General features: G+C 43.4%; 7 protein-coding genes across 7 annotated transcripts; 3 read left to right on the forward strand and 4 right to left on the reverse strand. All coding sequences in view use genetic code 12, as the record gives it.

Annotated features, from left to right (window-relative positions):
- Positions 1-577: 577 nt before the first annotated feature.
- Positions 578-3556, reverse strand: LODBEIA_P02890 (uncharacterized protein; the record flags this gene model as incomplete). Its single annotated transcript, XM_066972938.1, has 1 exon — positions 578-3556. The coding sequence occupies one exon, from the start codon at positions 3554-3556 to the stop codon at positions 578-580; it is 2979 nt and encodes a 992-aa protein (XP_066827227.1).
- Positions 3557-4729: 1173 nt separating this feature from the next.
- LODBEIA_P02900 (uncharacterized protein) lies at positions 4730-5254 on the forward strand (the record flags this gene model as incomplete). The annotated part of the gene is made up of 1 exon (XM_066972950.1): positions 4730-5254. The coding sequence occupies one exon, from the start codon at positions 4730-4732 to the stop codon at positions 5252-5254; it is 525 nt and encodes a 174-aa protein (XP_066827228.1).
- Positions 5255-5403: 149 nt separating this feature from the next.
- LODBEIA_P02910 (uncharacterized protein) lies at positions 5404-6090 on the reverse strand (the record flags this gene model as incomplete). Its single annotated transcript, XM_066972961.1, has 1 exon — positions 5404-6090. The coding sequence occupies one exon, from the start codon at positions 6088-6090 to the stop codon at positions 5404-5406; it is 687 nt and encodes a 228-aa protein (XP_066827229.1).
- A 314-nt stretch (positions 6091-6404) lies between these two features.
- On the forward strand, positions 6405-7853 carry LODBEIA_P02920 (uncharacterized protein; the record flags this gene model as incomplete). Its single annotated transcript, XM_066972972.1, has 1 exon — positions 6405-7853. The coding sequence occupies one exon, from the start codon at positions 6405-6407 to the stop codon at positions 7851-7853; it is 1449 nt and encodes a 482-aa protein (XP_066827230.1).
- Positions 7854-8386: 533 nt separating this feature from the next.
- On the reverse strand, positions 8387-9532 carry LODBEIA_P02930 (uncharacterized protein; the record flags this gene model as incomplete). The annotated part of the gene is made up of 1 exon (XM_066972983.1): positions 8387-9532. One exon carries the CDS (start codon positions 9530-9532, stop codon positions 8387-8389), a length of 1146 nt encoding a protein of 381 aa, XP_066827231.1.
- Positions 9533-10440: 908 nt separating this feature from the next.
- LODBEIA_P02940 (uncharacterized protein) lies at positions 10441-10824 on the forward strand (the record flags this gene model as incomplete). The annotated part of the gene is made up of 1 exon (XM_066972994.1): positions 10441-10824. One exon carries the CDS (start codon positions 10441-10443, stop codon positions 10822-10824), a length of 384 nt encoding a protein of 127 aa, XP_066827232.1.
- A 462-nt stretch (positions 10825-11286) lies between these two features.
- Positions 11287-15116, reverse strand: LODBEIA_P02950 (uncharacterized protein; the record flags this gene model as incomplete). Its single annotated transcript, XM_066973005.1, has 2 exons — positions 11287-13629; positions 15102-15116. The coding sequence occupies 2 exons, from the start codon at positions 15114-15116 to the stop codon at positions 11287-11289; spliced, it is 2358 nt and encodes a 785-aa protein (XP_066827233.1).
- Positions 15117-19219: the final 4103 nt, after the last annotated feature.

Consider the following 19219-nt stretch of genomic DNA (forward strand, 5'->3'; position numbering starts at 1 on the left):
CATCTAACCCGATCCTTGTTAGGAAAATTGTGAAAAACAAAACCCAGCACAAAATAACTTTCAGGGGAAAAAAAAGGCGGGGAGAGACAGAGGTAGAACCCCGTGGATAATGTCTTGTATTCTCGCCGAATTCATCTTCTCACTGATTGGAGGGAATAGGGGGGGGGGGGGGAGATATACGATGGGGTGGAGTGGTCAAGTGGTGGGACACACAAACCAAGGTTTGGAAAACCTTTGTTATTCTTGCAAGGTACGATTTATTGCCCCTTGTTCCACATTTTTGCATTCTCTTTCCAAACAATCCCCGTGAGGTCGGCTACTACAAGTGGCAATGCCTGCCCACCTTTATTTTCTATTGATCTCTTGCAAGCTTTTTATGGGTATGTGTCTTAGCGGGAAGAGAGGCGGAGGAGGGGCAGAGAAGACAAAAACTAGGGTCGTATTTCATACAATCAGGTTTCCATGCATTGGTGGTTCTCTATTTGATGATGATAAAGATACCATAGAGAGAAAGCCTCAAAAAAAAAAAAAAAAAAAATTAACAAGGGAGACGAACATTATTGGCACACCTCGATAACTAGTACCGCCCCACAAAAATTTCTTTTAGGGTGAACGCAACCACTTCTGCTATGCCTCCGCCGGTACATCTAACCGTGATGGCCAAATTTCTTCCGATTTCATCTAAGCGAGCTGCTTGAATCAACGCACCGTAGTTGGTTTTCTGGGTATGCAATATTCCTGCTCCGCACACGCAAACGTTTGCCGATGTTGCAGTTGTTGAGTTGGTGCCGCAGAGGATAATCGCAAACCCCAATCGGGATAAGGATCGGCTCATTGCCTCGGGGTCTTGTCGATGTGCCAATTGAAACTCCACCGTTGACTCCCCTTGTTGGCCCAAGTGCGCTCCAATCTGCGCCCATCTTCTTTCAAACTCCTCGGGTCCACTTAACGGGGTCGGGGTCGCAGTCCTCAAAATGCTAATGGGGATGCGCAAGTTAATCAGATTGAAAGAACCACCACACATAAAAGTAAACGCGACTATGGGACTCTCTTGGTGAGCCGTGACCCCGCGTATTAGCGCGCGTAGCTCCATGTTGGTTTTATCGGAAAAATCAGCTTGCGGAAGCTGTCGTGCTTGTATGAGGTAGTTGGGGTTGTTCTGGTCGGCGAGCGACTCCAAATCGAGCACATTGAGCCCCGTGATGTTTTTTCCCACGGCCTTGTATGCATTGTTTATAAATGTGAACTTGAGATCAAGATTGGCATTGTTCTTGACGAGTCTATAAGTGATTTTAACAAGCAGGTCCTCGTAAAAGATACCAACGTCAAATTGGAGCATCCGGTGGTAACCGGAGTACCAGTTTTTGGTCAATGCCTTGGATTGCGTCGCATGGCCGTTTCCTTGTCCATTGGCTTCATTGCCAGGTTTTTGGCCTCCACCTCTGATATTCTGCACCATCACCGCAGACTTTGACCGAGTGACCCCCGGGTGCTTTGCCAATACGCCTAGTCGACTCATAAGGGGGCTTTCTTGCTGGTTAAACGCTGGAAGCCCCTTGACGATTGTTTTTGCCAACTTGAAATCCGAATGCACTGTAGAAAGTTTCAAGTACTCGTATGCTCTTGTCTGAATCTCGAGATCGATTGATTGTGTCTCTGCCTCAAACAAGTCAATGATATCGGGAACAAAGTCAGCATCGGGGTTTTTAACGAGCTGTTTCAAGAAGGAAGTCAAAATCATTGCTCTCGTGGATGTGGTGACGACGAAATATGCATCGTAAAGCAAGCGGAATTGGATCTGGACACCGCCATCCTCCTCTTGACTCAATTTTTCGCCAAACTCTCCAAGGATGAATGCAGCTACTTTGATCATGGTCTCGGAGATTAGGGGTTGAGGTTGTTGTTCTTGTTGTTGTTGTTGTTGCTGGTTTGTAGATGGCGATGGGAATGGACGCTTGAGCAAATTGATTATAATCCTGCAGCTCTTTTTTTGCAAGTCATCGTTGTTTACAACAATCTGCACTATTCTCTCCCATATTTCATTATCGATAAAACCCACGCCGTTTGAGTTTGCGCCGCCTCCAATCGAAAGTAGTTTGAGCATTGTTGTCACGTACCACGTGGAGTCCGTGGCAAAAGTCTCTGCCAACACTGCCACTTTTACCGACAATTCGCTCTTGAGCTGTAAATCGGCGTGGGGGAAATAATCTAGCAACTGGTTGATGATGGTTGTGTAACTTTGCTCATTGCAGATGGTGTACAACAAGTCCAACGCTTTGCGGCGGATCGAAATGTCGTTATCATGCAATAACCTGAGGATAAGAGGCAAGTTTTCGTCAAATGTCTCCTTTGAAGACAAGTAAGACGACGATTTCAGTCTCGAAGTTAGCTTAATTAATGCGTCAAGTGCAAGGTATCTGGTGTTTGTGTCGTTTGAACTGATGAGAATCAACAAGGCATTTGAAGCGCCCTTGATCGCCTCGCACGATGCCTCGAGAAACACGGCTAACGAGACTGCTTGAAACAAAATTGAGCTTTGAAAGTTCCTGTTTGGCAAGCCTCGTACCCGAAGAGATGCATTTTGTATGGCTTTAGCCACCACTTGGCGTAGATCATTGACTGTACTCACATCGAGATTGTCCAAGGTCAAAACCCTATTGTTATTTGTACCGGTGGTATCTCGAGCTAGAAATGCATTCTCGATAAACTGAATGAGCTTCACCACAAGCCATGGTGCCGGTGTGTCGTAATAGTAGTACTCCTTAGGGCATTGTCCCTCCACCACTAGCAAATATAGTCTCTTTGCGATTGAAGGGACCACAGAGCGGACAATTTGCGGAGACAATGTCAACATCAAGTTGAGCAAGGACACGCTCGAGGTGACCACTCCCAAATCTTTTGACTCTTCGACTATTTTTAGGATCCGGGGAGCCCAATTTCTGTTTTTCACTAAAACATCGGGGTAGATTTGGAGCAATGACTTTAGTGCAATGGCCGCTTTCTTCTTGACGACCGGTTTGCTGAGAGGAGATGTCAATGAGGCATAAACCATGTCTATGATTTCGACCCATTTGCCCGAATTGGAGTCGGTGTCGTGAATTGTTACGTTGGTGGCTGTAAAGCACGAAGCAATCATTTGTATTGCTAGACAATTGGCATTTTCGTCTGTCGACTGCAAGTCCTGTACAATCTGAGGGTGGATTTCCACCAAAATGCGGTTTAAATGCTCTTTTGCCGTAAAGACGCTCTTTCTCTTGAATTTTTCATTATTCAAGAAAATCGCCCCGGCGAGATACCCCAACTTCTTCTCACTGAACACTTTTGACGCCATGAGCTCTTTCGACTCTCGTAGTCCAAAATCGACCGTTTCCGACTCGCCCAAGACATAGATGTATATCAATCTGCAGATGTATTTCTTCTTTTGCGCTCCACTAAGAGCCGTCGAAGATTGGAGTTTCAAGCGGATCTTGTTTGTTTCCTGGCTGATTTTCTTGAACTCCTCCTCTTGGTCCTTGGAGTTTCTCAAGTCGACAATAAACTGGTTCAACCCTTTCATGGGCCCTTTGGTGTTGCTTTTCAGCATGTCGAGAGTTCATGTATTGGTTGCTAAAAAAGAAGAAGGGACATAGTTCTGCTGCTGCTAAAAACGGGAGGAGAAAATAAATCTACAAGCCGTCACTCTCGACAACTAGAGCGCGATAATCTCTCGTGCTCTGTTTCCTTCTCGCGGAATAAGCATCCAGATAAGCCACAACGTCGCTATATGGCTGGAGTTTTCAGTACTCATGTAGACACCTAGGTAGGGGTTCAATTGGCTGTTCGCAATGCCGTGGTCTGATGATTTGCCCAAGAAAAAGAAAAAACCAAAAAAGGGCTCTTTTTTGTAGCCTAGTCATAGAGATACTGGATCGGCTGTTAAACAAAAGCAAATAGGGAAGACAGACGGTGGGTTTTTTCCGGCACGCCTAGACCCGCTCTCACTTAAATCCTGAGGGCAAAAGTACAACTACCACCACGATAAGACCCAAGTGGAGCAGAGGTTCTGTTACTTTCAGGACAAAGGACAAGGAGGCTTTCCTTCCACTATGCGAGTGTTGGAGTCTGTATCGCCCAGGTGTTTGAGCTGATCTGCTGCGCTGGGAGTGAGAGCACTTTGCTCGCGTCTTTTTCAGTAGAAAAACCGCCCATGTTCAACAAGCTGAGCTTGGAATGATTGTGATGCCTTCACATCTGTCGTAAGAAATTGTTGAAATGCAAAAGATTGTTGGTTATCTGTCTTGAAATCATCAACTGTGTCCTTTTACTCAGTATTGGCATGTTTGCTCCCCTCTGGTTATAGAGTGAATACCCACGATGTCTTTCCGGGCACTTCTTTTGACCGCAACTAACAGCTAAAGATAGAGGCAAAAGAGACGTACAAACTATTGACGTGCGATCCTCCAATTGGGAACCGTTGTAGAATGTACGTACCACTCGTGGTTGCAAGTAAAGTGGGTGGTTTGATTGTAACGGTGAACCTGTAATGTGTTGCATCTGTATGTGGTAGGTGTGCGGCGTGGGGGTAGTGTACCTCTGCTACCAATTTCGCGAGTGTTTTTTCATTGGTCATAAAACAACCTTCGGCTTTGGCTGTTAGCATTGGTGTGGAAAAAAAAAGTTAACTAGTGGTAGTAGTAGCAGTAGCATTTGAAGGCCAATCTTCATCAACACTCAGCATAGCCACAACATCATGTCTTCGGTTGCCAAACAAGTGGGAGTCAAAGTGGACTTCAACAAAATCATCAAGAGTTTAGGATTGACCGGTGAAACCGCCGCTTCTTTGCAGGCTTTCAGAAAAAGATACGATGAAGCCAAGAAGAACTACATAGACTTGTCAGCTCAGGCAACAGAGATTGACTTCAGCCACTATAGATCCGTGTTGAAAAACACCAAGGTTGTCGATGAGATTGAAAAAGCCGTGGCATCGTACAAGCCAGTCACAATAGACCTTTCCAAGAACTTGAAGAACATCGAGTTGTACGAGCAAAAAGCCGTTGAAAATGCAAAGTTGACTGAAAAGTCAGTGACGGAAGAGATTAAGCAGTTACAGGCTACTTTGAAGGACATTGAAAGTGCCAGACCATTCGACCAATTGACCGTTGATGACGTTGCCAAGGCCTCTGACTTGGACGAAAAGACTACATACATGGTTAAGAATGCCAAATGGGTTGTTCCAGGCTACAGAGAGAAATTCGGTGACTTGGCTGCTATGTAAGAAGGATAGAAGACGGTTTTTGAGTTGTTAGTGCTAGTCCATTCTTCGACTTATATATATATATACATATATACAGTTGTGTTTTCTCTTTCAACAAAAAAAAAAACAAAAGATTGCGATAGAATTGGGGATTCTTCTTCTTTTTATTCTCATGTCCATCGATTTTGCTCTTTGTCAAAAACCTCTACTTTACTTGCTGTTCTGTGTATCAAATGGTCAAACGATTCAAGAAATGACGTTGGCAATTTGCTATATTTTTGAATCTCCAGGCTCAGGTAATGCTTAGGTGCGGCGATGCCGGAGTCAAATGTGGAATCGTAGCCCACGACCATGACGGGACACCTGTATTTCAAAGCGATCTGCTTCAACAAAGCACTGAGCTTGTGGAAAATGTTCAGTTGCGGAACGTAGGCGTGGAAACCGAGCTGCTCGTAGTTTTCGTCAGTTGAAACTTGCAAATCCCAGTAAAACATCGAGATGTTTGAGATATACACTGCTTTCAACTGCGTCTCCATTTTGGCCACCGCTGAGCAAATGCAGTTGACCACGTCGTCCAAGATACCAAGTAGCCCAGCAATTGTCTTTGCTTGTGTCAAGTCCGACGAGAACTGAGGCTGGCAATCTCGTAAAGCCTTATCCTCGCCGCATAAAATAACCAACGTCGTTTCACGGTTAGGTAAAAGTTTGAGCATGGCCCTACCGAGCGGTTTACTTGCCAAGAGAACAAGACACGTCTGTTTCTGTTCTATATTCAATTGCGGCTCATCTCGCGTGGATGGTATACTAATGTTGGCATGTTCAAATTTCAAGTGGTCCGTTAGTTTAGAAATCTTCATGTTTTTTTTATTCTACTAGCAACATTTTTCGAACCGGCAATACTTTGCCCGGTATGGTATATCAATCAAGTGGTCAGCCCTGGCGTCAAGATGTGTTTGGTTCTGTCCCTTCCAACCGATGTTCGTTTACATAGCAATATCTGATGGTGTACTCCACTGCCTGTTGAATTTTTTTCCCACTGCACAATTATATTCCAAGCAGTTGCGGCTAAGGTGTCTTGGGACTGAAACCATAATCTACCATCAAAATACCACGCTCCTCACCATCACAGACCACACACCCCACAAGCCCCTTCTGGGACAAAAAGCATCCTATGTTGGCCATAACCATTCCATATCTACTATTACGACGGATCTTGAGCCGACTATGGCAGCTTTTGCTCAAGATCTCGAGATACGTTTCCGTCTTCCATTATAGATTGTACTTTGCAGTGCTACATGAGCAAACTTTAGCCGCGTTTGCATGGGATCTCACCAAGACATCTACCTTCATCGCGCTATGCGTGGCATTCACCGTGTTGTTCAACCACATCCCACGCACAGAGTACATATGCTACAAGTTTCTATACCGGTTTGACTCGTATTTCTTTGACATTTGGAGCCAGCCAATTGGCTCGCTAACGGGGTTGACGTTGACTGGACTCGCTGCGTACATGATGCTTTATTATTTCTATACCGATGAGGAGGAGGAGCCCACGGCTTTGCCCAACCATTATCACCACTATCAGCAGGTGCTGCTCGCGCACTTGAAACCGTTGCAGATATCGCTGGTGTTGATGAATGAGAACGTGGTGCATATATCTACCGCGAGCTCACGGGTTTCAACTGCAGAGTCAACCACAACCACAACCACGGGCTCTAGCTCGTCCACGTTGTCACCCGTTGGTGATCCGTACAACATATTCGCAGAAGAGGCAGAGGTTTGGCAACTCAATACCCCCGTCTCAAGCGAGTCCTTTGCATACGATAACCACAAGTTTCCCCAAGATACAAACAAGTTCAATCTTCATAGCCTGTTTTGGGACAGAGCCCCCGTTATCCTTTTCGGTTCCGCATGGCTCATCCTCAACATTGTGCAAAAGGGGAAGCATCCAGTTTACAAAACCAAAAACATCGTCGCTTGGGCGTTTCACGTGCCGGTCCACTTTGCCGTGCCCCTAGTGGCAGTCGCATGGCTTTACATATGGCACGCCCCCGGTGCAGCGCGTCTATTAATCACATGTCTCGGGTTGCAAAACTGTGCTGTGCTCTTCACCTATCTCGTGTTCCCCAATGCTCCCCCGTCGTTTATCAAGTTGTTTGGCGAGAACAGGGTGCCTTCATTCGATATGGTATACAGCGATAGCCAAGCTTCCGAAGATAAGAAATTTTCATTCATACTCCACAAGGCGCTCCATTATGCTGCTCCGCATAAGTTTGCTTCGTTTCCCTCGTTGCACTCGGCGTTTGCTTGCTTGATCTGTTTTTTCGTGTGCCATTACTCGAAATGGTCCTGGTTTAAACTACTTAGTGTTGTCAATGTCGTGGGCCAGTGGTGGGCCGAAGTATATTTGGACCACCACTGGAGAATCGATAGTTTAGCTGGGTTGGTCTATGCTATTGTTATTTGGACATGGGTGAGAAATTACAACCAAAGTTTAGCCAAGATCGAGCTGAAGTTTGAGCAAGCGAGGGCGAATCGAGACTTTGTCAATGGGAGCACCATGGGGATGCGATTGTTTCGAGCGACAAAGTTGCAAAACTCCTTTGATCCAAAGGCATAAATAACTATAAGTAATTTTTTTTTTATCTCCAAAAGTAATACAATGTTTCAGAGAATCACCAGAATTTATATGTAAAACTCCAGAGATATGCTAATGTATTATCGATAGATAAAACCTAAACCTAAACAACAAAAATGTCAAAAAAAAAATTTAATGCGATAGACCAAAGAATCGTGGTAAATGCTTAGCTCTTCAAAAACTAAACAAAAAAAAATGGGCTGTCTCTTCCCCCATTTTCCTTGTCGATGTGAAATGTCAAATGGGCAAAAACAAATTGGTCCTTTGTTTCTTCAAAAGAAAGCCCCATGATAAAAAAAAAAATCCTCCCCCTTCTCCTCGGTATAAAAAGACCCTAAAAGCAAAAAAACAAGTCGAAAGTGATGTTGAAACTCAAAAAATGGTGAAAAAAAAAATGACTGCAAAAAGTGGGTTGGTCACGTGCAAAGTGACATACCGACCCGCCTCACCACCTAAAAAGGAAAAAAAAAAAAGAACCAAAAAGCAAAAAAATGAAAAGGTCCGCTTCTGCTTGATCAGCACTCAATCAACTCAACAACATCCAAAGTAACTGGATGGCATTGGAATCCAATGGGTTGGTCGTATAAGTTGTAGAAATGACCGGAAGCACACTGGTAGAACTTGGTAGAGTCTCCCAATGCCAATTGTCCGTCTTTGGTAACCGACCAACCAGCAGCGTAAACGGCTCCATGTTGAGGCACTGGTCCATCAAATTGGAACTGGTGGCTCGATACAATACAGCCGATCCTATCGTCGCAATCTCTCAAGATGGAGTCTTTCAAGGACATTCTCAAAGTTGATTTGGTGTAGCAGGCAACTGAGTAAACTGGTGATACAAAGCCATCATCGCAGTCTTCACCATAGTACCCTTTGTTACCTCTGCCCCTGTCGTAACTATCTTCCTCGGAGAACTCTTCGCAGTCTTCGTAGGAGACCTTGTTTCCGCCCTTGTTGTATGAGGGTTGCTGTTGTCTGTTCTCGTGCTTCTTATTGTGAGCTTCGTCGCCACGATGCTTCTTACCGCCATACTTGCCCCCGCCGCGGTAGCTGTCGTCGCCTCTAAAGTTGTCGGAATCATCAGTCTTGCGCTTCAACAACCTCTTTCCATCAACGTATCCATCATTCTTGTCAAAGTCCCTGTACCCTTTGCTGCGGTCATTGGATCCGTCTTTGAAGCCGTCATCGTAGCCGTCGTGCTTACCGTATCCTTCATTGTATCCATCATGCTTGCCGTAACCATCGTCGCGGTGGTCTTTGTATCCGCCATCATCGTAGTAAACCTTCTTTCTATCATCTTCGCAATCCTTGTCATACAACTCCTCGTTTATCTTTTGTACTTGTCCGTCCTGGATTTGCAAAATGACATCTTTGGTTTTAGTGGGCTTTGGAGCTGGCGTAACAATACTGGTGGTGATTGTAGTAGTCAAACTTCTTGCTATGGAGCTATGCGCCGGTTCTCTCAAGTCGCCGTCATCGCATACGACATAGGGGTTAACCACAATACCAAATTCAAAGGGCAAAGTCTTGAAACTTCCTGGTAATGGTTCACAGCTTGGCCTGTATTTGGTCCAATCGTCGCCTGTAGCTGGCACGTAGTGTGTGAATACAGATGGTAGGTTTATGAGCACTGCTGGTAATATTAACGTCGACAATTGAAGCATCTTTTTTTTTTTGGTTCTTTTTCTTTTTCTATTTGTTTCTACCTTGAATGCGCCCTCTTTCTTTGTTGCTAATACGTGAAAGTTGGCAAGAAGAAGAAGAAGAAGAAGAAGAAGAAGGTATGGTGTGGTTGATGGAAATGGTTGAGTAAAAACAGAAGATTTATATGCTCTTTTTATTCTCATATCGAATTGGCTGCAAACTTTCTATTATTTGTAACGCTTAAGCGGCACCTCTTTTCGCGCGCTCCCCCCCCCTTAATTGCATTGAAATTTTTGATATACCACCCAGGAAGCATATCTTCATCGAGGACAATTTCCAACACCTGGATCTCCCCTTCCTTCCTCCTTTCTTCCTCTCTCACTCTGTCCCTCTCTAGAAATCCGATAATTGGACCGATCTTAGTTGATAAGCGAGGGATCTACCTTCCTCAAGCTGAACCATGTGCACATGCTCTCTAGCCCGCAACAGGCCTGCCCATCAATCATGAAACCAACAAAAGGTAGGGACTTAATCTACCAATTCAATCTTCGTAGTTAAAGCTGATTCATCGCAGTTTCAATTCACCCCCCGCATATATTTAGAGTTGAGGTATTTGAAAGTTATGGCGGGAAAACGGCACCGTCTTTCTAGCTTGAACTTGTTGATTCAATCAAAACATCAAGAAACTCGCTGACCAATTCTTGAACGAGAAACACGACCATACTGTCTTCACACTTAAGAGAGATCCTCACCTTATTGCAAGAAAACCCAACCTTTCACACAACTCATCTATCGCTACAACCACCACCACCACCACAGCTACACACATCACTCAACAACAATGTTCAATAGAGCCCTTTTCAACACGCGCCGCGTCGCGAGACCCCACTTCTCGCTTCTCACACCATCAAGATTCATATCCACGGAAATGCAATCGGCAATAAAAGAAGCAATCTCATCATCACCCGTGGTATTATTCATGAAGGGAACACCCGAGTTCCCACAATGTGGATTCAGTCGCGCCACGATCCAAACTTTAGGCCAACAAGGGGTAGATCCGCTGAAATTTGCCGCTTATAACGTGCTTGAAGATGCTGAGTTGCGCGATGGCATCAAGGAGTTCAGCAGTTGGCCTACTATTCCGCAATTGTATGTTAATGGTGAGTTTGTCGGTGGGTGTGATATTGTTATGAGTATGGCGCAGCTGGGTGAGTTGGCTGAGTTTTTGGAGAAGGAAGGAACGTTGATCCCTGAAGAGACTGAGGGCGAGGCTGTTGTTGAGAGTGCTGACGTTAAGCCCAAGAGGGAATGAGTCAAGGGAAACACAACAGTAAAGGACGTTGAAGTTTTTGCGGATAAGTTATTTCGTACAATTTTTCCATTCCGTTAATTCTTTTTCCATTTTTATCAGCATCTGGGATAGGGTTTGGTGATAGACTAGTTTGTATTTGTATATATGTAGAAACCAAATCCAATGGTGATTTATTTGAAAATGGTTCGAATGTTCCCCCATGGTTTCCCTCTACATTACTTACTACTCCCACCCCCAAAAAAAAGCAAATGATACAAATGAAACTCCAGTGTATTCAAACACGCCAAAAATATATATATATAACACTATATGCAAAAAGTGAACCCTCTTCCCTGAAATTTAAAATAGCCAAACCCAAGTAATCAAACAAATTTTCTTCTTTTTCTTCTTTGTGAAATAAATACATCCTTCACCTTTTTTTTTGTAATTTTTTTTTCCTTTTTTCCTTTTTCTTTTTCTTTTCTAGCCTTCAACTTCTTTGACGGTGGTGATGCTGCTGCTAGCAGTGGAACAGGCACCGGGGGCATTGCCCTTGAGCGATGACTTTCTTCTTGCCAACAAATTGGAATCGTTCAAATTCATTGTGAACTTGTAATCGCCACCAATGCCGCTGATAATACTAGATGATCTAGTTTGATATTCCGAAACGTCATTGTCCAGATTTGAATTTGTCGTAGAATCTTCTTCTTCGTCCTCCTCCTCCTTCTCCTCCTCCTCTCTGTCGTTGAGCTTGTGCGAGCTTGCTGTGCTTGGGAAAACAAAAGTGTTTTGCACCGAAGCCGACCCATTGTGGATATAACTGTTGCCGTTGCTGTTGCTGCGTGCACGGGTAACGAGCTTTGGAGTGAGCTGCAAACTGGCCACTTCGTCCTCAAGCTCCGAGATTTCATCATCAAAATCATCCTCGTGGTCGGCATCAGCATCAACGTCAACGCCAACGCCAACGCCAACGTTAACATCAGCGTCAGCATCGACATCGGCACCGATTTGGGACTTGTCGATATTGAAAACATTCTTGAAATTAAATTCTTTTGGGAATGGAGTGCGCACATACTCTCCATGAGTATCGTGAAGTGCGATTGGCTCAAAGTCTTCATCATCACCATCATCCTCTTCATCCTCTTCATCATCATCTTCGTCTTCGTCCTCCTCGTCAATGTTCTCAATAAACTGCGACGATGGCTCTTTGAAATTGTCACCCAACATGGCTGGGTTGTCAAAAACAGTCTTGATCGCTCTTGCCCTTGGAGACAAAATCGGTTGATTCGACATTGGTATTGGCAACAGGTCCAGAGTGGCTGAAATGTCTTCAACATGGCTGACTTCAAAGCCTTGCTGGAAATAATTTGTCAACTCAACGCCTTCTCCCTGCCCATTGCCACCCATACCCATAAACTCGGAGTTTCCCTCGGTGACCCACGGGTGTCTCCAAATCTCCTCAATTGTAATTCTCTCTTCAGGGTTCACATTCAACATCTTGGTGATCAAGTCCTTGGCTTCATTGCTGATTTCATCCCACCATGGCTGTAAAAACACAAAGTCACCATTAATGATCTTCATGGTTACGTCATTTGTTTCATCTTCGTAAAACGGTGGGAATCCACACATAATCGTGTACAAGAAGCAGCCGAGCGACCAAATGTCGACAGCTTTGGAATAGTGGTTTTTCGATTTTTTCAGGAAATTCAGATAGGTGTTTCTTGCATTGCATGTGATGACCTCGGGTGCAGTGTAGCCCGCGGTGCCACACGGAGTCTTTAAAGGAACGTTTGACTGGTCAATTTCGTCAACCAACTGTTTTGCAAGACCAAAATCAGCCAATTTGATCATACCAATTGTGCCGCCTCCAATGTTGGCCTTGAATTCACCTTCGTCAATCTTGCTCGTTTCATCCGACCTTCTCAAGGCCTTGCGACACTCGTCTGACGATCTTTGATAGTATGGAATCTTCTTGAAAAGCAAATTTTCCGGCTTAATGTCACGGTGAACAATGTTTAACCTGTGCAAATTGTCAATAGCCGATAACAACTGCCTGAAAACATGGCGCGATAAAGGTTCTGAAAAATAGGTATACTCTATAATTTTATTAAAAATTTCTCCACCGTTGCAGTACTCCAAAATGAGAAAGCAGTGGTCTTCAGTGTCAAACGAGTTCAAGAGCTGAAGCACGTTTGGATGGTGGATTCTCTTCATAATCTTGATTTCATTCTTGATATTGTGAAACTGTTTCGATGTGAGGTGTGCTTTGCTGATGATTTTAATTGCGACTGGGGTATTCGAGTTCAAGTCAACTGCCTTGTAAACCGTTGAGAATGCTCCTTCACCAAGCACACCAATGATTCTGAAATTAGGTGGTAAATCTGGATACGATTCATGAAGCGATGCATCAAAGGTAAAAGACGCTGTTGAGTTGTTATTGGTGTTAAAAGTGTCGCCTGCTCCTGTTCCTGTACCAAGCACCATTTGCGGTGAGCTAACAGAATAACACGGTGTTACAGTGGTGGCAATTGTTGGATTCGATATAGTGGTATCTTTCATTATATTATGCGAGTAGTCATTTGATATCACCGAGGAAAGTATCGATTTATCGTCTTCTTCAAGCTTGGTCAAATCGGGAGAAGATCTGTGACCAAGTGTTGAATAACCACCAAATGAGTTACGTTTGCAATTAAAGTGCGATGAGGTAATGTTTGTCTTTGAAACAGCAGTAGTTGGATAATTATTATGACTGTTATTAGTAAAAGTATTAGTATTAGTATTGGTAGTACTGTTGTTGATGTTGTTGTTAAATAATTTTTTGAAGTTCTGGAAAAGAAAAGAAAAAAAAAAAACGATGTTAGTAAAAAGAAGTCTTTGGTAACTTTTTGTCAACTGTTATACGGAATTGTCATATTTCATCAAGTATTTGGAAGATTTGGTCTCAAGTCGGTATACTGCAAATGCCATCAGCTTAAAAATGGATATCAAGTGTATATGTGTATATGTGTATATGCACATATTCCTTGGAAACACAATTGAAACGAAAAAAAAAAAGGTAGTAGTGAGAAAGTCATCATCTGGGGTTATAGGGGCACCAGCCCCCCAGAAGAGGGACTAGTTCACCTTTGTGAATGATGGCAACGGGAAACGGGAACGGGAATGAAATGGCATGTCATGTGCTTGCTAACTGGTAACGGTAATGGTAATTGTCTTGCACTTTCCCGGTCTCGTGTAGGTGCAACACTGCTATAGTTCGAATCATGTGATAATACACTTTGCCACATAACTCAAAACAGAAGACAATGCCGAATTTGCAATCTGCAAGTGTGGAACTGGGAAAGGGGAAAAGTCGTGCAATGTGCTCGGAAACAAGTATACCGGTTATTGGTTTGTATGCACTACCCGCATAATGTGTTCTTGTCCCGCTCCCTCACATTCTCTCTTTCTCAGTGTGAAATTTATTGCCGATTATACCACTCGAAACAGCCATCAAATAGGTGAACTTCGTGGGGGCAACACTGTGGTATGTGTGTGTGTCTCCTATTTTCCTGGTTGATATCTTGATCGAGTATGTTTTGACGCTATCTATCCTCTAGTGAAATCGATGAACAATAAAAAGCACTAGAACTTTTTTTTCATCTTTCGTAGCAGTAACGTGTCGAACTTTGTTCGTATATGCTCCAAACGGGTATATTTCTGCCTTTCCCTCTATTGTCTCAACACACTTAATAAAACACACTTCAAACTCGTCCTATTTTTCTTTGTCTTTTTTTCGCTTCTTCGAGGTTTAGCTCCCTCTCTCTCTCTTTGGCTTCCCCAAACTCTCCCCTGCCCCATTTCCTTTACCAACCCATACATATTAAGGTTTTGCAAGGGAAAAAACAAAGAGAGCCTGGGAGGACCTGCAGCAACGTGTGTTTCCCCTTAGAAAAAAAACAATTGGTAATCCCTGCTTCTTAAAGCATGAAAGTTTTTCCAATTAGCTAGTAGGGCAAAATGCATGTGACTTGATCCCCAATCCTCGAACTAAACTCAAAAAAAAAAAAAAAAAAAAAAAACAGGCAGTATCGAGTGAGGTGTTGCTGACTTGAAGATGAGGATAAATGTCGCTCGATGCGCGTTCTGGCGCAACTTGACTAAAAGTTTGATCTTGGAATTGGGAGTGCGGGCAAGACTCCGTGCTTGCTGGGTTTCCCCTCCTACTCCCGCTTCTTGAAACTTAACCTTCCAAAATGACTTAAAAAAAACTCGTTGACAGTTGGAGAAATGAAAAAAAAAAAAAAATGAAAAATACATACCTCTACTATTGGCATTTTCGTAGTGAGTTGAGACTTTTCTTTACCCAGCTTGAAATATAACAATCGGATGAAAATCGATACAATGTTTTGGGGTGTTTCCCTTGTTCGAAATGGGGGCTTCTGTGTAGTCACTGAGTGCTCTCTTGATCAAGGGCGGTAATGAAAAGCTATATGTATATATATCTGATTATTCTCTGTGGCGCTGGGTGGTGATCCGGTAAACGTTCTTATATTAATGGTCTAAATGGCGGCAACACTTGATGGCTGTAAAAAACCTTTGAATCAAATTCAAAAACGAAAAAAAAAAAAACGAAAAGGATTGTCTGTTGGAGTTTTTTCAATGAAATGGTTGTGATGGAATGAAGATTGTTTGCTTGAAGTGCGCTTGTAAAGCTCTCGAGAATCTCTTCAAAAGGTGTTGTAAAATCGCTTCTGCAGCGGGTAGAAGAAAAGATGGTGAAGACCGGCCTGGTATATATATATTTATTTACTTGTGGTTCGGTATGTATGCTCGGATGTAGATAGTTTACCTGAGATTACAGAGGGTAGTGCACACCGGGACAATAAAATTTAGTTATTTATTTAGTACCAGGTACAGAAAATATTCTAATCTCCAACAATTAAAGAGGGGGACGCTGGAAGCAGGAAGAAGAGGGAAAACAAAGCCTAACAGGAGGCACAGACAGAAGAACAAAGAAGAAGTCACTGTGGGAGAAGCAAGTCAACTAACAAGTGGAAGCTCGTCATCTTTTCAATCTTCTCCATCATGGCACAGGCGATATAGCAGTTTGTACAGTAGTGGCTTTGCATATACGCTTACTAACAAGCAAGTATACCTATATTGATCGGTGATAGTAGTGGTGGTGATAATAGTGGTGGATGGTTTGTTACTCCTGTAAAAATTCTCGCTAATTTTCCAAAAATATTTTCGAGAAATGTTTCATTGCCAACTATGATGTAATAGTTGCAAAAGGGGTTCGAACCCTGCTGCAACCCACCCCCACCACCACCAAAACTTTTGCCGATCTGAGGGACGGAGGAGGAAAGGAGGAGAGTGGGGGGGGGACAAACCAGGACTGTTGTTCACAATGTCAACACTCTCTCTGTCTCTTTCCACTAGCAACGAACTAACTAACTCACCTGGTATGCCTTTTTGGGTTAATTATATGATGTCAACATTGAGACACTCTATGAAACGTTACCTCCAATCTTTGCCCTAGTGGAAACCATAAACAAATAAACAACACTGCAACAACTCCACCCAGTTTCAAACGTTACCTACTTACTCGCAAGGGTCCGACCACCACCACCACCTTCATCACAACAGCGACTGCAACTACCACTACAATAGCATTCCTCTCCAATACGATGTTTCTTACTCGTGTGTTGCAACTAAATATAGATTTTTTTTTTTTTTTCTTAATGTGGATTGACAACACACAGTCATAATTTCTTGAGCCTTTTCGGGTTCCGCATTGTTTCGAGAAAGCTCCTTCTTCCATGGCAACTGCAAAAGAGTAAACCCACGTCTTTTTTAGCCCTTCACTCTGCCATCTGTCTCCACCCCACCCCCCTTTTTTATTACTTTCCTCTGTCTCCACGATCATCAATCTTATCCCGCCTTGTATCAGAGTGGCTATAATTACTACATTCAGCCTCGATCCGCTGTTTTTCTCTGCCTATTTTCTGTTGATTTTCGTATGCTGACGCTTCGTAAAATCCCCAATTAATAAGAGCATCTCCTATTATGCCAGCTTGTCCTATTGTGAGTTTGTTTTGTGCCTAATGTGGGATCCGCGACAGCATCGGTGGCTTTGACAGGGTTATCGAAGTCCTCTCCGCTCCCGGTGCCGTTCTCTTTCTTCTTCCTCATTTCTCCTGTCCGAAGTTTTTAGGGCACGATCCAAACTTAAAAGTGTCTTTGCAATTCCGTTGCAAAGTGGATGGTCTCTTGCGAGTCATACACACGCACATCATACATAACCGGTGGTTTGATCATGGAGGGAACTACGTCATTTGACAGCGTCAATTTTTTCTTCAATTTTTTTTTTTCGGTTTATTTTTTGTTTTGTATTTTTTATTTTATCATCTCGTTTCAGTTCATCTGCTTGCCATACAGAGACTACAAGCGATGGCTTGACGGTGAGAGCTTGGGGACAAAAAAATAGGAAACTTTTTTCCACGGCATTGGCCAGAGAATGGCCCAAGACGGCTTTGGATGTAACAAGCAAGGAATGGACAAGTTATAGAACTTGTAGAACTTGTAGAACTCTGCCATCTCGAGATTGGGCTTAAAAACAAGGAGAATCATCCTTGTCTCTCTTTCTCCCTCACACTCTCTCTCCAAGATGGGTTTATCCTACATTACCGAGTACGACAGGTGATAACCGGACTTCGCTGATGTAGAATAATGTTGTTCCAAAAATACACGAAACGATATCAAAATAATCCCGCTCCAGCTTCTTGACTTGTGTGTTTGTCGAATCTAATATCCGAAAAAAATAAGTGGTTAAAACTCGCTGGTGTACCAAGTCGCCAAATCGAGCGAAATTTTGATTGAGTCCGAGATAGCATTTCAACAGCGTCTGTTTACATTTCGCATCAAGCATATGTATTGATATACATATATCTATACTATGAGTATACGATATACATGCCCAGGAGCCGATCTTTTGATGAAACTTCGTCATACATTTAGATTCCAACTTCAACCACTTTGCATGCATACTCTGGTACGAAAGGAACGTACAGATGCAATTTTTTTTTTCCATAGGGAAGTCACGACGACAATTGTTCTTCCTCTTCTTCTTCTTCTGTTTCTGCTTCTGCTTAGTCTTGCTTGTTTTGATGGTCAATTTTTTACCAGACAAGCTTCCGCTTCTTTACCTTGCGCGAAAAAAAAAATCATGGTCCTGCCTGCCTACCTCCCCCATCTTCCCCGTCTTCCCAGTCTCCCCCGCTAACCACTTTCATTAATTGATCAGTCGGCATTACAACTCGACCGGAGTACGCCGTCGAAACCCTCACCACCAATGAAAGCATCATTCTATTGCTTACTTTGCTTTCCGACCCAAGCCTCCTCTCAAAGGCAAGCCAGGGGGCCGAGGGGGCGAAAGCCTATGCTTGTGGAGAAGAAAATGCTACAACATACGCTTCTCCGCCTGTCTCCACCTTTCCAATGACGATCCCTCAATTTTTTAGTCCGATCAATCAAGCAAAGTGGTTTAAAAATTAACTCCCCCTCAGAGGAAACGCTTGCTCAATCTCTACATGTCTACGAATGACTTCGTACTTCTCTTTTTTTTTAGCGCAGCAATACAGCAGCAAGACATGGTGTCCCTCGTTCCAGGAACGTCTTTTCCGCGAAAAATTGATCCAGAAAACGCTCTTTGAGTTTACAAAGAGTGCCACTGAGACTGCCGTCGAGATAATTAAGGGAAACATTATTCCCATGAATCCAGACGAGGAAGACGATAAACATATTGATTTAAAAAATGGAGTGTTCGAATTAAGTAACTGGAAAGTTGGAAATCAGCTGTTCTTTCTCACTCTCACTCTCCGAAAAAAAAAAAATGAACGTGTGTGTGTGCAGAAAGATGCTCTTGAAACCAATTGGCATGTGTCAAATAATTCACAGGCATGTCACTGGGCAACAGCAGCAGCAGCATATCGGCAAAGGGCGGAGCTTGGAGGAGACTGGAGGAAAGTTGCAGGGAAAAGTTGGGGAAGGGGAAAGGGAGTGGGAAACTACGTGAACTGAAAACTTGTCAAAAAAACTAAATGCAGTATGTTTTGTTGTCTCTCTTTCATGTTGTTCCATGTGTGGTTCAAATGATGGCTGTAGAACGCTGCTGGCTGACACGTCAAAGCAAGCGAAAAGCTCTTGTCTATATGAGGCTATGAAATCATTTAGCTAAATTGTCCCTTCTACTCCCCAGGATACAGTAGCCAGGTCCCCTAGAAGAACACCACGACTACTGGTTTTTTTGCCCTTTAGGGTATGTTTCGAGTACATTTGCTTTCTTTTCCAGCCGAGACGGACTTGGAAACAATTCAAATACTTGTAGCAAGAAGAACAATAACGTGGCATATACTTTTTCTTTTTAACGGTACAAGAC

This window comes from Lodderomyces beijingensis, assembly GCF_963989305.1.
Source record: "Lodderomyces beijingensis strain CBS 14171 genome assembly, chromosome: 1".
NCBI classification, from domain to species: Eukaryota; Fungi; Ascomycota; class Pichiomycetes; order Serinales; family Debaryomycetaceae; genus Lodderomyces; species Lodderomyces beijingensis.